At 47.0% G+C, this 18,753-nt stretch overlaps 1 protein-coding gene across 1 annotated transcript in view; it reads left to right on the forward strand.

Moving 5' to 3' along the window:
* Nucleotides 1-1,818: 1,818 nt before the first annotated feature.
* The window catches only part of LOC134413198 (GRAM domain-containing protein 2A-like), a 29,611-nt gene continuing 12,676 nt past the window's right edge, over nt 1,819-18,753 (forward strand). The window contains exons 1-6 of the mRNA XM_063147328.1: nt 1,819-1,877; nt 8,175-8,300; nt 8,433-8,523; nt 10,035-10,104; nt 13,186-13,289; nt 16,792-16,890. Coding sequence (XP_063003398.1) covers nt 1,822-1,877; nt 8,175-8,300; nt 8,433-8,523; nt 10,035-10,104; nt 13,186-13,289; nt 16,792-16,890 — 546 coding nt within the window. The 5' untranslated portion in view covers nt 1,819-1,821. The remainder of the gene's footprint in view (nt 1,878-8,174; nt 8,301-8,432; nt 8,524-10,034; nt 10,105-13,185; nt 13,290-16,791; nt 16,891-18,753) is intronic.

The raw sequence follows: 18,753 nt of genomic DNA on the forward strand, positions 1-18,753 counted from the left end.
TCCCCAGGTTCTCCATATATACAAATGACACCTGCAGAAATTCCCTTTTCAATACAATTGTTAAAGATACAGGAGCCCTGTCCTCCTTTTCATAGGGTCACCCTAGTTTCATGGCACATTTTGCACAATTCAAAATAGATCTCAGTGACTGCAATGCGTGTGAACTGTCTGCAGGATTCTTGCATGAGTTCCCTGTGCAATTACTCACCTGATATGTTGACCATTCATCACAGCAGACATCTGGAGAACAGTAAAATTGCTTTATTATAGGGTAACAAATAAAACTAGCTTGAGGTTCACAAACATTGGACTGACTGAAGGGAGAAGAAGAACACAGAAGATAAATCCCATCCACACTTATGCGAAGAGGAGTTGGCTACAGCCTTTTAACCCTTCACAGACTTAGCATTCATGCCCATGTACATAACTGCATCCTCAAGAGACAAGATCCATCTACATGGGTACTCCTCAAAGAATTAGTTCATAGAGGCCCTGTTGAAAGAACGAGATTCCTAAAGAATGACAAATTCAGGAACACTTTAACAATTTTTTAAATGAAGCACTTAACAAGGAAGTTTAATAATAATAATAATAATAACAATAATAATAATAATAATAATAATAATAATAATAATAATTTTATTTCTTACTCACCTCTCCATTCTGATCGAGACGGGGAACAGCAGCAAATATAAAATACATAAAACAGAATTAAAACATAATGTACATTGTTAAAACATCCTAAAAACATCCTAAAATTCCACTGGATGGGCCTGCCGGAAGAGAACACAAACAAAATCAGGACAGTTTCCCAGACTGAAAATTCTTCCGGGTGAACAGGGACAGCTAGAATATTTATTGTCTTTAAGTGTTTTGTGTAGGTTGTGAAAACAGGAGCAATGCACAAGCTATACTCCCAGGCTCTGTCAGTTTTAGGTAAATATTACCTACCCTCACTTTCTAAAAACAGTAAAGGAGCCCTCAGAATCAGGGGCACAGTGCAGTTCTTTCTGTTCTAAGAGCAGCCTTTTGGGGGCCACCCTGCTCTGAGGAGCAAGGCCCTGCACGTCCACAGATCAGAAAAGGTACGAAGCCTTAGAAAGAGAGAACTGAAGTCTAGTTAAGACACCCCACATCACCTCCGTCGTGCGGTCACAGAAGCGTCTGTCTTTTGAAAATATCCAGAGCAAATTATAGATGCTGGTCTGGGATAAGCCAGTGTGGTGTAGTGGCTAAAGTGTCGGACTGGGAGTCGGGAAATCCGGGTTCTAGTCCCCACTCGGCCGTGGAAACCCACCAGGTGACTTTGGGCCAGGCACAGACTCTCAGCTCAACCCACCTCACAGGGTTGTTTTTGTGAGGATAACATGGAGAGGAGGAGGTTTATGTACGCCGCCTTGGGTTCCTTGCAGGAAAAAAGGCAGGCTATAAATGCATGCATAAATAAATAAATAAATAAATAAAGGGCGTTGTAATCCACCAAATCTTTGAGTGCTTTCCGACTAGGGGGCGCTGTGTTGCTGACACTAGCAGTTCATCTTCTGGCTTCTGCTGATCCGGAGTCACTCGGCTTGCCTTTAATGACTCAAACCTGCCTGGCCCCCTCCAATTGTTCATCTCTGCAGCCGCCCGGGCTTGTTGGAGATATGGCCGAAGGCGCTTTTCCCACGTTGGAGCTGACTCGACTCCCAAAGGAGGGGAAAAGGGAGGAGATCTGATGGCGAAGAGGGAGGGCCAGGTGCTGCAGAGAAGGTTTCGCTCTCCTTACGGCCCATCACCCGTGCATCAGATCTGCGGGACGGGGCTGGCTAAAGCCTCCGGATGGCGACGCTGGCAGTCGCCACGGGACCCAACAGCTTCAGCTTGGCCGAAATCAGGTAGTACCCCCCCCAGGTGTCTTGATCCAAAGCTGGAGGGGATAAGAGAACCCAGGTGTCTTGATCCAGAGCTGGAGGGGATAAGAGAACCCAGGTGTCTTGATCCAGAGCTGGAGGGGCTAAAAGAACCCAGGTGTCTTGATCCAGAGCTGGAGGGGATAAGAGAACCCAGGTGTCTTGATCCAGAGCTGGAGGGAATAACAGAACCCAGGTGTCTTGATCCAGAGCTGGAGGGGATAACAGAACCCAGGTGTCTTGATCCAGAGCTGGAGAGCATAACAGAACCCAGGTGTCTTGATCCAGAGCTGGAGGGGATAACAGAACCCAGGTGTCTTGATCCAGAGCTGGAGGGGATAACAGAACCCAGGTGTCTTGATCCAGAGCTGGAGGGGATAACAGAACCCAGGTGTCTTGATCCAAACCTCACCAAGGACTCACTTAGACAGACACCCCACCCCCATTTTAAACGCCTGCAAAATAAATCAGGGGACGAATTAAGAATCCTTCAACTGGACTTCCCATGTTTCAGCCACCCGAACACTGGGGAATGAACCCAGGTGTCCTGGTCTTCAGCCAGATCAAGCCTTCCCTCCCCTTCCACCTAGGATAGGGTGACCCTATGGAAAGGAGGACCGGGCTACTGTATTTTTAACAGTTGTATAGAAAAGGGGATTTCAGCAGGTGTCCTTTGTAGGCACGCAGCACCTGGTGAAGGAGGAGCCTTGCCCTCTTTTGTATCTGGCCACTCTAGTATAGCTCCTGCAGTTTAAACTGTTGAGATGAAGAGGGGATTTCACCAGGCATACAAATGACACCTGCTGAAATTCCCTTTTCTATAGAACTGTTAAAGACACAGGAGCCCGGTCCTCCTTTCCGTATGGTCACCCTAACCCAAACATACTTATTCTTCTCCCCTTCAAGAAAGAACCCAGGTGTCCTAGCTAACCCTCCCCGCTCCTCTTTTTATCTCACTCCCACAAAGATCCAACTCATCCCATTTGCTCTTCCAAATCCCTTTCATAACATCCCTTTTATAACCCCTTTTATTTCTGCTTTCCAAAGCAAACCAGGTTTCGTAGCTCTCTGCCAAATCTTCTCTCCTCTCCCTAAGCTGCCCACCGATTCCAACAGTATCTTGGCTCTCAGGCACACAGTTAGTTGGTACTGAAGAAAATTTACTCTGCACGTGGTCAGAGAAGCTATCTTTGTTATTATTATTGCTAATACTACTACATCTTTATTTCAATGAATATTTATATCCCAGATGTTCTGTCCCTCTGAGGTAACTAACAATTCAGAGAGGGGGGGGCTGGAATGTATGTAAATTAATTGGTCAGTCCAAATGGGTGGTGCCTGCTGGAATCAGTAGTAGTAATAGAAACATAGAATAGCAGAGTTGGAAGGGGCCTACAAGGCCATCGAGTCCAACCCCCTGCTCAATGCAGGAATCCACCCTAAAGCATCCCCGACAGATGCTTGTCCAGCTGCCTCTTGAAGGCCTCTAGGTGGGAGAGCCCTGATGTCCAAAAGGGCTGGATTGGCGAATGAGACTGGGGCATCCTGGCCTGGCCCATCTTCTGTAGGTAATTTTTCCCTTGCGGATTACGGGAGAATCCCAGGAATGTGGAAGCAGCCCGACAGGTTCTGCCCGCGCTTGGTAGCTTGCTGGGCGAAGGGCCCTCGGGAAAAGCTCCTGCAGGTGCTGCCGTTTCTGGCAGGGAAGCCTCCTTTCCTTCTGGATTTCTCCTGCTTTGTTCCTTTAACAATGTGGGTACATTTATGCATTTACCAGTTAATTGGGCACTTCATTTATTTATTTATTGGGGGCAGGAGAGAGACTCTCAATCCATTTTTATGTTTGTTAGTTAATTAATTAATTAATTAATTAATTGCATTTATATCCCACCTTTTTTCTTTCAAGGAACCCAAGGTGGCGTACATAAAATCCTCCTCCTCTCCATTTTATCTTCACAACAACAACCCTGTGAGGTGGGTTGGGCTGAGAGTCTGTGACTGGCCCAAAGTCGCCCAGTGGGTTTCCATAGCGGACAGGGGATTAGAACCCGGATCTCCCATCTCCTAGTCCAACAGGTCACCTACTGGGTACTATTTATTTATTTATTACATTTCTATACCGCCCAATAGCCGGAGCTCTCTGGGCAGTTCACAAAAATTAAAACCATTCAAAGTATAAAACAACAGTATAAAACCATAATATAAAATAAAGTATAAAAGCTCAACCAGATAAAAACAGCAGCAATGCAAAATCACAAATTTAAAACATAAAGTTAAAATTTATTTATAGACTGTTAAAATGCTGAGAGAATAATTTATTTATTTATTTATTACATTTCTATACCGCCCAATAGCTGGAGCTCTCTGGGCGGTTCACAAAAATTAAAACCATTCAAAGTATAAAACAACAGTATAAAACCATAATATAAAATACAATATAAAAGCTCAGCCAGATAAAAACAGCAGCAATGCAAAATCACAAATTTAAAACATCAAGTTAAAATTTATTTATAGACTGTTAAAATGCTGGGAGAATAAAAAGGTCTTCACCTGGCATCTAAAAGCATATAATGTAGGGGCCAAGCGAACCTCCTTAGGGAGCTCATTCTACAGCCAGGGTGCCATAGCAGAGAAGGCCCTGCTCCTGGTAGAATGCTGATGGTTGTGTGCTATCTCCAGTGTTTGAGACAATAAGCCTGGGTGCACCATTTGCTGGGGAACATGGGCGGGAGGGTGCTGTTGCACCATGTCCTACTTGTTCATCCCTGGCCGATGGCTGGTTAGCCACCGTGTGAACAGAGTGCTGGACTAGATTAGGGTGGCCATATGGAAAAGAGGACAGGGCTCCTGTATCTTTTAACCGTTGCATAGACAAGGGAATTTCAGCAGGTATCATTTGTATAACTGGAGAACCTGATTAAATTCCCTCTTCATCACAACAGTTAAAGGTGCAGGAACTATACTCGAGTGACCAGATTTAAAAGAGGGCAGCTTTAACTGCTGTGATGAAGAGGGAATTTCACCAGGTTCCCCTTATATACAAATGACACCTGCTGAAATTTCCTTTTCAATACAACTGTTAAAGCTGCAGGAGCCCTGTCCTCCTTTCCATAGGGTCACTCTAGACTAGATGGACCCTTGGTCTGATCCAGCATCAGGGCACTTCTGATGTTCTTAACACTTTAGCCACTATGCCACACTGCCTCTTAATTGCACCATGGTGCCTGTGAGATGAGAGCTATGCTGACATTCATTTCCCAATAGATCCTCCTGACTTTGTGGCTTGCTAACCCTATATTTCGATGTCAGGCTGGATCGAAGAAATGCCTTTCTCTGCCTAATTTTGGGGGGTTCCTCTCCACCCCTTCGTCGCAACACACTCCATTCAGCAGGTACCTTTTTCAGGGGGTCGTCGTGGGGAGATTTGTGGGAGGGGGGAGTCTACTTTCACCTGTGCAGTTGATGTCTCCTCCACCACCTACATGGAAGTTCTATTTAACTAGCTTGGTTTGTAGCTACAGAGAGACACATAAGAACAGTACTGCCGAATCACACCAAAAGGTCCGCCTAGTCCAGAACCCTGCTCTTGAGGTTGGCCACCGTGCAGTGGTTTGCTCACCAAAAGTTGGTATACACAGATAGACTGCATCAGAAATGGAGGCTCCCTTATTGAGGTCACACCAGTGGCGCCCAGGCCTGTTCTCCCTCTTGTGTCACCTGAGTGGTTACGTAAAACGATCACAATCTCTGGGTTTGTATCGGGGCAGGACGGCTAATTAACAGCAAAAGCTCATTAAACTTCGCTAATGACAGGCTGACAAAAAGTGGCTTGGTGCAGCGGATTAGAAAGCAAAGCAAGAAAGAACTGAAACCAGGTAGACAGAAGGACGATTTCTTAAGAAAATAAGAAGAGCCATGTTGGATCAGACCAAGGGTCCATCTAGTCCAGCACTCTGTTCACACAGTGGCCAACCAGCCATCAGCCAGGGATGAACAAGCAGGACATGGTGCAACAGCACCCTCCCGCCCATGTTCCCCAGCAACTGCTGCACACAGGCTTATTGCCTCAAACATTGGAGATAGCACACAACCATCAGGGCTAGTAGCAGTGGATAGCCTTCGCCTCCAGGAATTGATCCAACCCCCTTTTAAAGCCATCCAGATTGGTAGCCATCACTACATCTTGTGGTTGTGAGTTCCATAATTTGACTCTGCGCTGTGTGAAGAAGTCCTTCCTTTTCTTGGTCCTGAATCTCCTACCAGTCAGCTTCATGGGATGACCCCGTTGGGTTCTAGTGTTATGGGGAAGAGAGAACAATGTCTTCCTGTCCCCATTCTCTACACTATGCGTAATTTTGTACACCTCTATCAGGTCTCTCCTTCGCCTCCTTTTTTCCAGGCTGAACAATCCCAGCTGTTGTACCCTGCCTTCATAGGGGAGATGTTCCAGCCCCTTCACACAATTTCTTTCCTCATGTGACAAATTCATTCATTTCAAAGAGAGGGGTCTTTGAAAACCTCATAGAATCATAGAATAGTAGAGTTGGAAGGGGCCTCTAAGGCCATCGAGCTAAAAGTGGGCTAGATGGAACAACTATTAGGTGGATCCACAGTTGGCTACAGAATCGGACTCAAAGAGTACTTATCAATGGAACCTTCTCAAACTGGGGAGAGGCAACGAGTGGGGTGCTGCAGGGCTCAGTCCTGGGCCCAGTGCTCTTCAACATTTTTATTAATGATTTGGACGAGGAGGTGCAGGGAACGCTGATCAAATTTGCAGATGACACAAAATTGGGTGGGATAGCTAATACCCTGGAAGACAGAAACAAACTTCAAAGGGATCTTGATAGGCTGGAGTGCTGGGCTGAAAACAACAGGATGAAATTTAATAGGGATAAATGCCAAGTTCTACATTTAGGGAATAGAAACCAATTGCACAGTTACAAGATGGGGGACACTTGGCTCAGCAATACTACAAACAAGAAAGATCTTGGAATTGTTGTAGATCACAAGGTGAATATGAGCCAACAGTGCGATATGGCTGCAAGAAAGGCAAATGCTATTTTGGGCTGCATTAATAGAAGTATAGCTTCCAAATCACGTGAGGTACTGGTTCCTCTCTATTCAGCCCTGGTTAGGCCTCATCTAGAGTATTGCGTCCAGTTCTGGGCTCCACAATTCAAGAAGGACGCAGACAAGCTGGAGCGTGTTCAGAAGAGGGCAACCAGGATGATCAGAGGTCTAGAAACAAAGCCCTATGAAGAGAGACTGAAAGAACTGGGCATGTTTAGCCTGGAGAAGAGAAGATTGAGGGGAGACATGATAGCACTCATCAAATACTTAAAAGGTTGTCACACAGAGGAGGGCCAGGATCTCTTCTTGATCCTCCCAGAGTGCAGGACACGGAATAACGGGCTCAAGTTAAAGGAAGCCAGATTCCGGCTGGACATCAGGAAAAACTTCCTGACTGTTAGAGCAGTGCGACAATGGAATCAGCTACCTAGGGAGGTTGTGGGCTCTCCCACACTAGAGGCATTCAAGAGGCAGCTGGACAACCATCTGTCAGGGATGCTTTAGGGTGGATTCCTGCATTGAGCAGGGGGTTGGACTCGATGGCCTTGTAGGCCCCTTCCAACTCTGCTATTCTATGATTCTATGATTCTATGAGTCCAACTCCTTGCTCAATGAAGAAATCCACCCTAAAGCATCCATGACAGATGGTTGTCCAGCTGCCTCTTGAATACCTCTAGTGTGGGAGAGACCACAACTTCCCTGGGTAACTGGTTCCATTGTCGTGCTGCTCTAACAGTCAGGACGTTTTTCCTGATGTCCAGCCGGAATCTGGCTTCCTGTAACTTGAGCCCTTTATTCCGTGTTTTGCATTCTGGGAGGATCGGGAAGAGATCCTGGCCCTCCTCTGAGTGACAACCTTTTAAGGATTTGGAGAGTGCTCTCATGTCTCCCCTCAATCTTCTCTTCTCCAGGCTAAACATGCCCAGTTCTTTCAGTCTCTCTTCAAAGGGCTTTGTTTCCAGTGAGAATTTTATTCTCCTCCCCCTCTTCCCTGAACTTCTTCACCCCAAAGTTATGATTGCACCCCATTCTCAGCCTCCGTGGTCCATCAGTAAAAGGGGCCTGGGTAGAACGGTTTGCCTCATTCTGATAATGATTGAGTGCTACCTGGGAGAATGACTGTGTCTGAGGAAGTTCTAGTATCCACCCTGAAGCCGGGGATGAGGGAGAGGAATATGACACAATTGACCAAGCCTCTTTCCTCCCCAGCTGCGGCTCTGATGCATCTGGAAAACACAGGAAGAGCAAGAAGAAGATGGCAGAGCAGAAAAAATCCCAGAGCTTGGAAGAACCTGTTGTGGCGTCCTGCAATGGACACAAGCCACCCTTGTCCCGGTGAGTATTTGCATAGATGAGCCTTCCCCAATTCCAATGCTAACCATACTGGCTGGGCGTTGCAGTCCAATACATCGGCATTGAAATTTGCATGTAGGACTCAGGTTTCTGTTGTGTTCCTTGTCTTTTTAGATCCAAAACCTACGACCCGTGTTTCGGCAAAGAGACAGAGGAAGAAGCAACTTCTGTCCAGCATAGGAACTCTGTCCCAAATATATCCACTGTAAGTTGGTGCGTGTATGTTAACATATGCTCTCACTGGCCACAGCTACACCTAAGGTTTATCCTGGGATCATCCAGGGTTCGCCCCTGCCTGAGCACTGGATCCCCTGTGAGTCACCTCGATGAACAGGTTTGACCCCTGGACGATCCAGGGATAAACCTTAGGTCTAGCAATGGCCACTGTCCCAATTGACCAAGACCTGTCCTGATGTTTTTGACCCTATCCCAATCTCCGCCTGATTTGGGATACCTTGTTAACATTTTGCTAGTATTACCATTCTTCAGGGTTCAAGTCCCATCCCAGAAACTAAATCTTTTTAATTGGAAGTGAATACATCTTGTCTTAGCTATCTGTTGACATGTGTATTAATACTGAAACCATTCTCTAATTGCCAGTCCTTCTGTAGTTTGAAACAGCACCACCTGAGGACCAGGAGCTAGAGAAACACAAAGGCTGCAGAGACATTTTTCTCCCTCTCTCAAAATATTAGAACCCAAGGGGGTCATCCCATGAAGCTGAATGGTGGGAGATGCAGGACAAAGAAAAGGAAGGACTTCTTCACATAGCGCAGAGTTAAATTCTGGAACTCACCACCACAAGATGTAGTGATGGCCACCAATCTGGATGGCTTCAAAAGGGGGTTGGATAAATTCCTGGAGGCGAAGGCTATCCAGGGCTACTAGCCCTGAGGGTTGTGTGCTATCTCCAGTATTTGAGGCAATAAGCCTGTATGCTGGGGAACATGGGCGGGAGGGTGCTGTTGCACCATGTCCTGCCTTGTTGGACCCTGGCCAATGGATGGTTGGCCCATGTGTGAACAGAGTGCTGGACTAGATGGACCCTTGGTCTGATCCAGCATCAGGGCACTTCTGATGTCCTTAAGTATGATTTTTTTTCCAGAAATCCAAAAACTTTTAAGGAACAAAAAAACCTGCCTCACCCAAAGCCCATTGAGAGATGAGCGGGCTTGGTGGCCACAGAACACTCTGTATTTATTGCAGGGGGGTGGGGAGGGAATGGAATGGAATAGCAGAAAAGGAGGCCTGGCTGGCCAGCTGCAACATTGAACAGGAGTACTTCATATGGAAAAGTTTTGTTGTTCTTAAAAATCAAGAAGGACAAAAAATGGCATTTATCCCATCAGGTTGTTTAATTTGGTGGTCAAATATGAGTTTGCCTTTGCAGCTTAGTGCTTGATCTTATTTTATTGGTATTTTTAAATTCTACGATATTTATGAAGCGTTGGGTAAAAAAATACATTTTTTAAAAAATTAAACACTTGGGCTATTGGCTAATCAGAATACCAGTGCCTGTTTACCCTACCCTGTGCCTGTTTGCTTTCTCTTCCCTTCCTTATTGTTTTATCATGGTTTTATTAGAATGTAAGCCTATGCGGCAGGGTCTCGCTATTTACTGTTTTACTCTGTACAGCACCATGTACATTGATGGTGCTATATAAATAAATAAATAATAATAATAATAATAATAATCTCCCTTTTCCCCTTCACAAGCTGATGAAGCACGCTGTCAACTTCCACCGAGTGTTTAAAGATCTCTCTGAAGAGGAGGAACTCTTGGAGAGTAAGTACTCAGCTGCTCCCGTCCACCCACAGCCCATTAATAATAATAATAATAATAATAATAATAATAATAATAATATATTTATTTATTTATTTCTTACCCGCCTCTCCAATTGGATCGAGGCGGGGAATAACAGCAAGCATAAAACACTCAAAATACTGATTGAAAACATAGCATACACTGTTAAAAACATCCTAAAAACATATTAAAAGTATCCTAAAATTCTACTGGATAGGCCCGCCAGAAGGGATCAGTCTTGATAGCTTTCTGACGAGTCTCCTCCGGCAGGCCATTCCACAGTCTGGGAGCAGCAGAAGAGAAGGTCCTCTGGGTAATAGTTGTCAGCCTTGTTTTGGCTGGCTGAAGTAGATTCTTCCCAGAGGACCTGAGTGTGTGGGGCGGATTGTACGGAAGAAGGCGATCCCGCAGGTAACCTGGACCCAAACCATGTAGAGCTTTAAAGGTGATAACAACACTTTATACTTCGCCCGGAAACTAATTGGCAGCCAGTGAAGGGATTTTAAGATTGGTGTGATATGGTCCCCCCTAGGTGTACCTGTGACCAACCTGGCTGCCATGTTTTGAACTAGTTGAAGTTTCCGAACTAGGTACAATGGTAGCCCTATGTAGAGCGCATTGCAGAAGTCAAGCCTCGAAGTTACCAGCGTATCCACGGCCGTCTTTAGGTCTTCTAACTCTAGGAAGGGGCGCAGCTGGCGTATCAGCTAAAGCTGATAGTAGGCACTCCTGGCCATCACATCTGTCTTGGCTGTCATTTGGAGCGACGGGTCCAGAAGCACTCCCAAGCTGCGAATGCAGCCTTTCAAGGGGAGTGTAACCCCCTCCAGAACCAGTTGACACACCTCCAAACCCAGGTTGTGGCCTTTGACAGCGAGCACCTCCGTCTTGTCTGGATCCAGCTTCAGTTTGTTTTCCCCCATCATGTCTTGGAACAGGCAGGCCTATCCAGTGGGAATTTTAGGACGTTTTAAGAATGTTCGGCAGGCCTATCCAGTGGGAATTTTAGGACGTTTTTAGAATGTTCGGCAGGCCTATCCAGTGGGAATTTTAGGACGTTTTAAGAATGTTCGGCAGGCCTATCCAGTGGGAATTTTAGGACGTTTTTAGAATGTTCGGCAGGCCTATCCAGTGGGAATTTTAGGACTTTTTAGAATGTTCGGCAGGCCTATCCAGTGGGAATTTTAGGATGTTTTTAGAATATTTTTAGGATGTTTTAACAATGTATATTATGTTCTTAATTCAGTTTTATGTATTTTATATTTACTGTTGTTCCCTGCCTCAATCAAAACGGGGAGGCAGGTAAGAAATAATAATAATAATAATAATAATAATAATAATAATAATAATAATAATAATAATATCCCTTCTAGGGGGAGGGGTATCAGTATCAGAGCACCTGTTGGCACACGGGGAGTCCTGAATTCAGTCCCTGGCATCTCCTGTGGTATTAGGGAACAAGCAATGGGGGTGAACGCTCTCTACTGGAGAGCATCCCATACTGGAAGGGTGCAGAGCCCCTTTCCACAGGAGGCCTGAATTCCATTTCGCTGACGCTCTTGGGGGCCACATTCCAGTGCTGAGCAGGGACAAAGGACCCAGGCCAAAATACTGAAAATATTACCCCACTGTAGCTTCAGGCTTTTCCTGCCACTAACTAAGACTTAAGAAGAGGCCTTTCAACCTTTTAGAATGGGGGGAAAACAGTACAAAGCCCAAGAAAGCTCCAAATGATTGGTCCTTGGGGGTAAGAGGTGAGGCTAGGGGAAGGGGCGTGGCCACCTGCAAAACCCCAGAGAGACCTGCTTGTGGGACTCTGGTCAACAGCTGGTCACTGCATGAACAGAGTGCTGGACTTGATGGACCCTTGGTCTGATCCAGCAGCAGGGCACGTCTTATATTCTTATGTCAGTTTGGCTCCTGGACCTGAAATAATGCAATCATGACATAGTGGGCATCTGTCTGGTTAGGGTTTCCCAACGGAGAGCCCTGCTTCTTAGGAGAAGGACCATAACGCAGCAGTAGAGCGTGTGGTTTGCTCTACTTCTTGATCCTCCCGGAGTGCAGGACACGGAATAATGGGATCAAGTTAAAGGAAGCCAGATTCCAGCTGGACATCAGGAAAAACTTCCTGACTGTTAGAGCAGTACAACAATGGAACCAGTAACCTAGGGAGGTTGTGGGCTCTCCCACACTAGCGGCCTTCAAGAGGCAGCTGGACAACCATCTGTCAAGGATGCTTTAGGGTGGATTCCTGCATTGAGCAAGGGGTTGGACTCGATGGCCTTGTAGGCCCCTTCCAACTCTGCTATTCTATGATACTAAGATGCCAGGTTCAATCCCTATTTATTTATTTAACATTCGTATCCCGCCCTCTATCACTCGGATCTCAGGGCGGCGTGCAGGTAAAATCAGAACAACGTAAACATAAAAATACACAGCTAAAAGAGTATGAAATTGGTAACGAATTAAAACCAACAGGGAAAAAAAATTTAAAAGCAATAAAAGCAATTAAAACTATGTGTGACCATGGGGAATTTAGCCCTCAAGGGCTTTGATAAAGAGCCATGTTTTAACTTGGTGCCGAAATAAAGCCAGTTGGGCGTTCAAGGGGAAGCTATTACACAACCGAGCCCGTGTGGTGTAGTGGCTAGAGTGTCAGACTGGGAGTTGGGAGATCTGGGTTCTAGTCCCCACTCGGCCATGGAAACCCACTGGGTGACTTTGGGCCAGTCACAGCCTCTCAGCCCCACCCACCCCACAGGGTTGTTGTTGTGAGGATAAAGTGGAGAGGAGGAGGATTATGTATGCCGCCTTGGGTTCCTTGCAGGAGAAAAGCTGGGATTTAAATGCAATAATAAATCAATAAAAATAAAAACCGGGGGGGCCACCACAGAGAAAGCCTTTCACTCTCCAGTTCAAGGATCAGGTAGCACAGCATGGGAAAGACCCCGTTCTGCTCTGGAGAACCACTACCAGTGAGGGCAGAGCATGGACCGCTTCCTGGGTCCTAGACTTCTCGATCTCCCACGCTAACCCCTATTTCTCCATCTTGTTCCACAGCGTTCTCCTGTGCCTGGCAACGGGAGGTGCCTTATCATGGCCGCCTGTACATCTCGCACAATCACGTCTGCTTCTACTGTAGTATGCTGAGGAGGGAGGTTAAGGTAGGGAATTCCAGGCTGTGACAGCTGAATGATGGGTCTGCTGCAAACTCGCTGGGCTTCCAGGGAGAAGGGATGAGAACATCTAGACCTCACGATCTCCTTTATGTTTCAGGATTTTTCTGTGCCCTGCGTCCACTTTCCCCCTAATTCTAGTTTGACTAGGAGAACTCCTGAGATTAAGTTCAGGATTGGAGTATACGCACTTGGTTGCAGCTTGCAGTTAATTTAATAGTGTTTTAATTTTTGTATCTTTTACTGTATTAATTCTTATGCTCCAGAGTGGTATACAAATGTTATAAACAAGTCAATACTTGTTTATAACATTTGTATACCACTCTGGAGCGTAAGAATTAATACAGTAAAAGATACAAAAATTAAAACACCATTACTACACTAAAATAAAACAACAATGCCAATAAAAAACTTGGCTGTCAGGCAAGGAACGCTTCCTGGAATAAGACTGTTTTCTGGAGGCACTGGAAACAACGCAGCGTTGGCCCCTGCCTGACCTCCATGGAGCTCCACAGAAAGGGGCCACCACGTTGAAGGCTCTTCTTCCAATAGCGCAATCGGTCCATGTGGAACTGCCAGAAACATGCCCTCTGACAACCTCAGGGACTAGGCAGGTTGGTAATGGCGAAGGAGCTCTCTCAGGTATCCTGGACCCAAGTTGGTTAGGGCTTTGTACACTAGTACCAAAACTAGGGGTGTGTTCCGCTCCGTTACGGATCCCCAATCCGGACCTCCTAAGCCCAGTTCCAGAGCAGATCAGGGGAGGTCTGAATAGACCCGAAGTGGTTCAGAACGGTCCAAAGCGATTCGGATCGTTTTGGAGCGAGGTAAGTGAGGAGGGGAGCTTACCTGGCTCCATCGTCTGCCACCGCTGCGGTCCGTGCAGCGGCTTGAACTGCTGCCCACGCCTAAGGCCGGAAATATTTCCAGCCTTAGGCGTGGGCGGCAGTTCAAGCCGCCGCACGGACCACGGTGGCGATGGCAGCGGAGCCAGGTAAGTGGGGGAGGGAGGCTTACCTGGATCTGCCACCGCTGCGGTCCATGCAGCCAGGTAAGGGGAGGAGGTGGGCTTATTCAGCCCCCATTTTGTCCCCCCATCCCCACCGTCCACTGCGGAGGCAGGTAAGTGGGGAAGGGGGGCAAAATGGCGGCCGAATATCAATCCTTCATAAAGATGTGAAACAACCTCGAAGACAACATGGTTCCTTGCAGAACCCCGCAGCTCAATTGCCAGGGGGAGCGAGAAATGGTCACCCAATGTTATTCTGGAATCGGCCTGGAACCACCAGCACCACGGTCAACGGGATCGAAAGCCAACGAGAGATCAAGCCGAATTATGATTTGTGATTATTTATTACATTTAGATACCGCCCCATAGCCGGAGCTCTCTGGGCAGTTTACAAAGATGATCGTTGCTGCTGTGCTGGGTCGGTGGGACCGGCCTTGATGTCCAAGTGGAGGGCAACACGGGTGCCATTCATTGTCACAAGGGGACTAAAACGAACCCTGCCGGGGCCCGTCTACTCCAGCGCCCTGTTCCCCACTGTGACCAGCCCAATGTCTCTGGGAAGCCCACAAGCAGGCCCTCCAGCACAACAGATACTCCAGCCTTCCCCAACCTAGATTCCTCTAGATATGTTGGACTACACCTCCCATCATCCCCCAGCCAGGTCAGGGAAGGATGAAGCTACTCAGTAGGTGTCATGAGGGTAGGAGAAGACCCTGTTTTCCCTGCCGTCTTCCCACCACCACATGCCTGACCAACTCCCCACTTACTCGCCCCCCCCCAAAGGCTTCCCATCCTTCTCCAACCTGGTGCCCACCAGAGAGGCTGGGATACAGCTCCCATCATTGGCTATGTTGGGTGTGGGTGATGGGGGTTGTGGTCCAACACAGCTGGAGGGCGCCTCCTCTCCTGATAGGGACTCTTCCTTGCCCCAATTGGATAATCCTAAACCTCCCCGTCCTCATCAGGAAGGAATCCACACACACACATAGGGTTGCTCTAACTCTGTCCTTCTGCTAAATTTACATCTCCCCCCCACACACCCACACACCGATACAAATCAGTCTGAATGTGACGCAGACAAGCTGGAGCGTGTTCAGAGGAGGGCAACCAGGATGAACACGGGTCTGGAAACAAAGCAATATGAAGAGAGACTGAAAGAACTGGGCTTTTTTGGCCTGGAGAAGAGAAGATTGAGGGGAGACATGATCGCACTCTTCAAATACTGAAAAGGTTGTCACACAGAGGAGGGCCAGGATCTCTTCTCGATCCTCCCAGAGTGCAGGACACGGAATAACGGGCTCAAGTTAAAGGAAGCCAGATTCCAGCTGGACATCAGGAAAAACTTCCTGACTGTTAGAGCAGTACGACAATGGAATCAGTTACCTAGGGAGGTTGTGCGCTCTCCCACACTAGAGGAATTCAAGAGGCAGCTGGACAACCATCTGTCGGGGATGCTTTAGGGTGGATTCCTGCCTTGAGCAGGGGGTTGGACTCGATGGCCTTGTAGGCCCCTTCCTACTCTGCTATTCTATGATTCTATGATTGTAAACATGATTACATTAGGATTCTATTTCGTGCAGTATCTACATGCATGCCCCAAAAGGAACTTCATTCATTCATTTATTTATTTATTTAAAATATTTATATCCCGCCCTATATCACTAAGATCTCAGGGCGGCGTAGAGATAAAAACATACAGTATAAAACAATAAATACGCACAGTTAAAAACAAATTAAACCATAATCCAAGTTAAAACAATCATTTAAAAGCAATAGATGCAGTTAAAACAGTTAAAACAATGTGCCAGTGAGTTTAACCATCAAAGGCTTTGTTAAGAAGCCATGTTTTTACTTGGCGTCGAAATGCAATCAATGATGGCGCCAATCGGGCCTCCAAGGGGAGGGCATTCCACAGTGGGGGGCCACCACAGAGAAAGCCCTCTCCCTTGTCCCATCATAACGTATATGTTGCATTGATGGGATGCAGAGAAGGGCTCCTCCAATAGATCTAAGGTCTTGGGCAGGCATATATAAGGAGAGGCACTCTCTCAAGTATCGAGGTCCCAAGCCGTTTAGGGCTTTAAACGTCATTACCAGCACCTTGAATTCCGACCGGAAGCGTATAGGCAGCCAGTGCAGTTCCTTTAAAACCGGTGTTATGTGGGCTCTGTAAGACGTACCTGCCAGCAGTCTAGCTGCAATTTCCATGTCGTCTTCAAGGGCAGCCCCACGTAGAGTGCATTGCAGTAGTCTAATCGGGAAGTTACCAGTGCATGCACTACTGTGGCTAGGCTGTCCCTGTCCAGGAAAGGCCGTAGCTGGTGGATCAGCCGAAGCTGACCCCAAGTACTCCGTGCCACAGAGTCTTCATGCAAGACTCCTTTATGTTCGATCACATAAGGGAGGGTGTATTTTTGTTCATTCTCATGTGTACATTGGTGATGTAGAGGACATTCTCCTGCCTCCTGTTTCCCTAATCAGGTCGTCATTCCGGTGCAATCCATCAGCGTCCTGAAGAAGGCCAACACAGCCTTGTTGGTACCCAACGCCATCTGCATCCGTACAGCCGAAGGAGAAAAGGTGGGAAGTCCAAAGTGATGGGGAGGGGGGGGGGAAGTTCTGTGTGTCTGTGTTTGCACATTTTCTGAGCTTGCACAATGGAAACTCAGAATTATTTAGCATCCTAAGAAACACATTTTTAAATTTAAAAAGTCTAGTCTTTAAGGGTACAAAGACCATAAGAACTGCCCTGATGCTGGATCAGACCAAGGGTCCATCTAGTCCAGCACTCTGTTCACACAGCAGCCAACCAGTCATCAGCCAGGGATGATCAAGCAGGACATGGTATTATAATCCTCCTCCTCCTCCTCCTCCTCCTCTTCCTCTTCCTCTTCCTCTTCCTCTTCCTCTTCCTCTTCCTCTTCCTCTTCCTCTTCCTCTTCTTCTTCTTCTTCTTCTTCTTCTTCTTCTTCTTCTTCTCCTCCTCCTCCTCCTCCTCCTCCTCCTCCTTAAGGACATAAGACGTGCCCTGATGCTGGATCAGACCAAGGGTCCATCTAGTCCAGCACTCTGTTCACACAGTGGCCAACCAGGGATGAACAAGCAGGACATGGTGCCACAGCACCATCCCACCCATGTTCCCCAGCAACTGATGCACACAGGCTTATTGCCTCGAATACTGGAGATAGCACACAACCATCAGGGCTAGTAGCCATGGAGAGCCTTTGCCTCCAGGACATTTATCCAACCCCCTTTTGAAGCCATCCAGATTGGTGGCCATCACTACATCTTGTGGTGGTGAGTTCCAAGAGCCGTGCTGGTTTAGACCAAAGGTCCATTTAGTACAGCACTGTGTTCACAAAGTGGCCAACCAGCCCTTGGCCAGGGATGAACAAGCAAGACATGGTGCAACAGCACCCTCCCGCCCATGTTCCCCAGCAACTGGTACACACAGGCTTATTGCCTCAAATACTGGAGATAGCACACAACCATCAAGGTTAGTAGCCATGGATAGCCTTCACCTCCAGGAATTTATCCGTGTGACCCAAACAAAGCCAGGCAATGTTTCTGAAGGTGGGGCTGGTGACTGAGTGAGATTCCCACTGGTTAAGGGGCTCTGGTGCCATGTCGTAGGCTTTTTGCAGCATTGAGCCTCCTTCTTTTAGTCACGGGGAGACGTAGGCATAAACACAATTTCCATAGGTCCCAGAATTCAGCTGTTCTCATTCCTTTTGAAGGAGAAAAATAATAATAATCAGCCAGTCCTACAGAATTTAAATCATCAAATATTCTGGGCCCTGCACAAATTTTTTAGAAAGCAACACAAGAGATTACTATTTATTTATTTATTTATTACATTTTTATACCGCCCAATAGCTGAAGCTCTCTGGGCAGTTCACAATGCCAGCTAATTGATTTCCCATCTATCTCCTGCTGAGGGGAGGGGCAAACCCAACGGTCTTTAGATGTTCTCCTTCCTTATTTACAGTAAGGAAATTCCTGTTTTTTCCCTAGCAAGTGTCTAGTGGGATGAATATTTGAGAGGCTCCCCCGGTCTCAAAATATTATAGTGTCATCCTCAGCTCCCCGTCTCTACCTCTCGGGCTTGTTCAAGAACTGCCCCTGTTCCCTCGTCTTCTGCCATAAGTTGGTGGGTCACTGGAGAAGACTCGGCATCCATTTTGCCCAGGATTGCCTGTTCTGACCGGGCGCAATTCCCATAAAATCATAGAATAGCAGAGTTGGAAGGGGCCTACAAGGCCATCGAGTCCAACCCCCTGCTCAGTGCAGGAATCCACCCTAAAGCATCCCTGACAGAGGGTTGTCCAGCTGCCTCTTGAATGCTTCCAGTGTGGGAGAGCCCACAACCTCCCTAGGTCATGGGTTCCACTCTCTAACCACTCAGGCAGGAAAGGCTCATTGCTATCACTCGAGATCTATTTA

The sequence above is a fragment of the Elgaria multicarinata genome, chromosome 23, assembly GCF_023053635.1.
Source record: "Elgaria multicarinata webbii isolate HBS135686 ecotype San Diego chromosome 23, rElgMul1.1.pri, whole genome shotgun sequence".
NCBI lineage: Eukaryota > Metazoa > Chordata > Lepidosauria > Squamata > Anguidae > Elgaria > Elgaria multicarinata.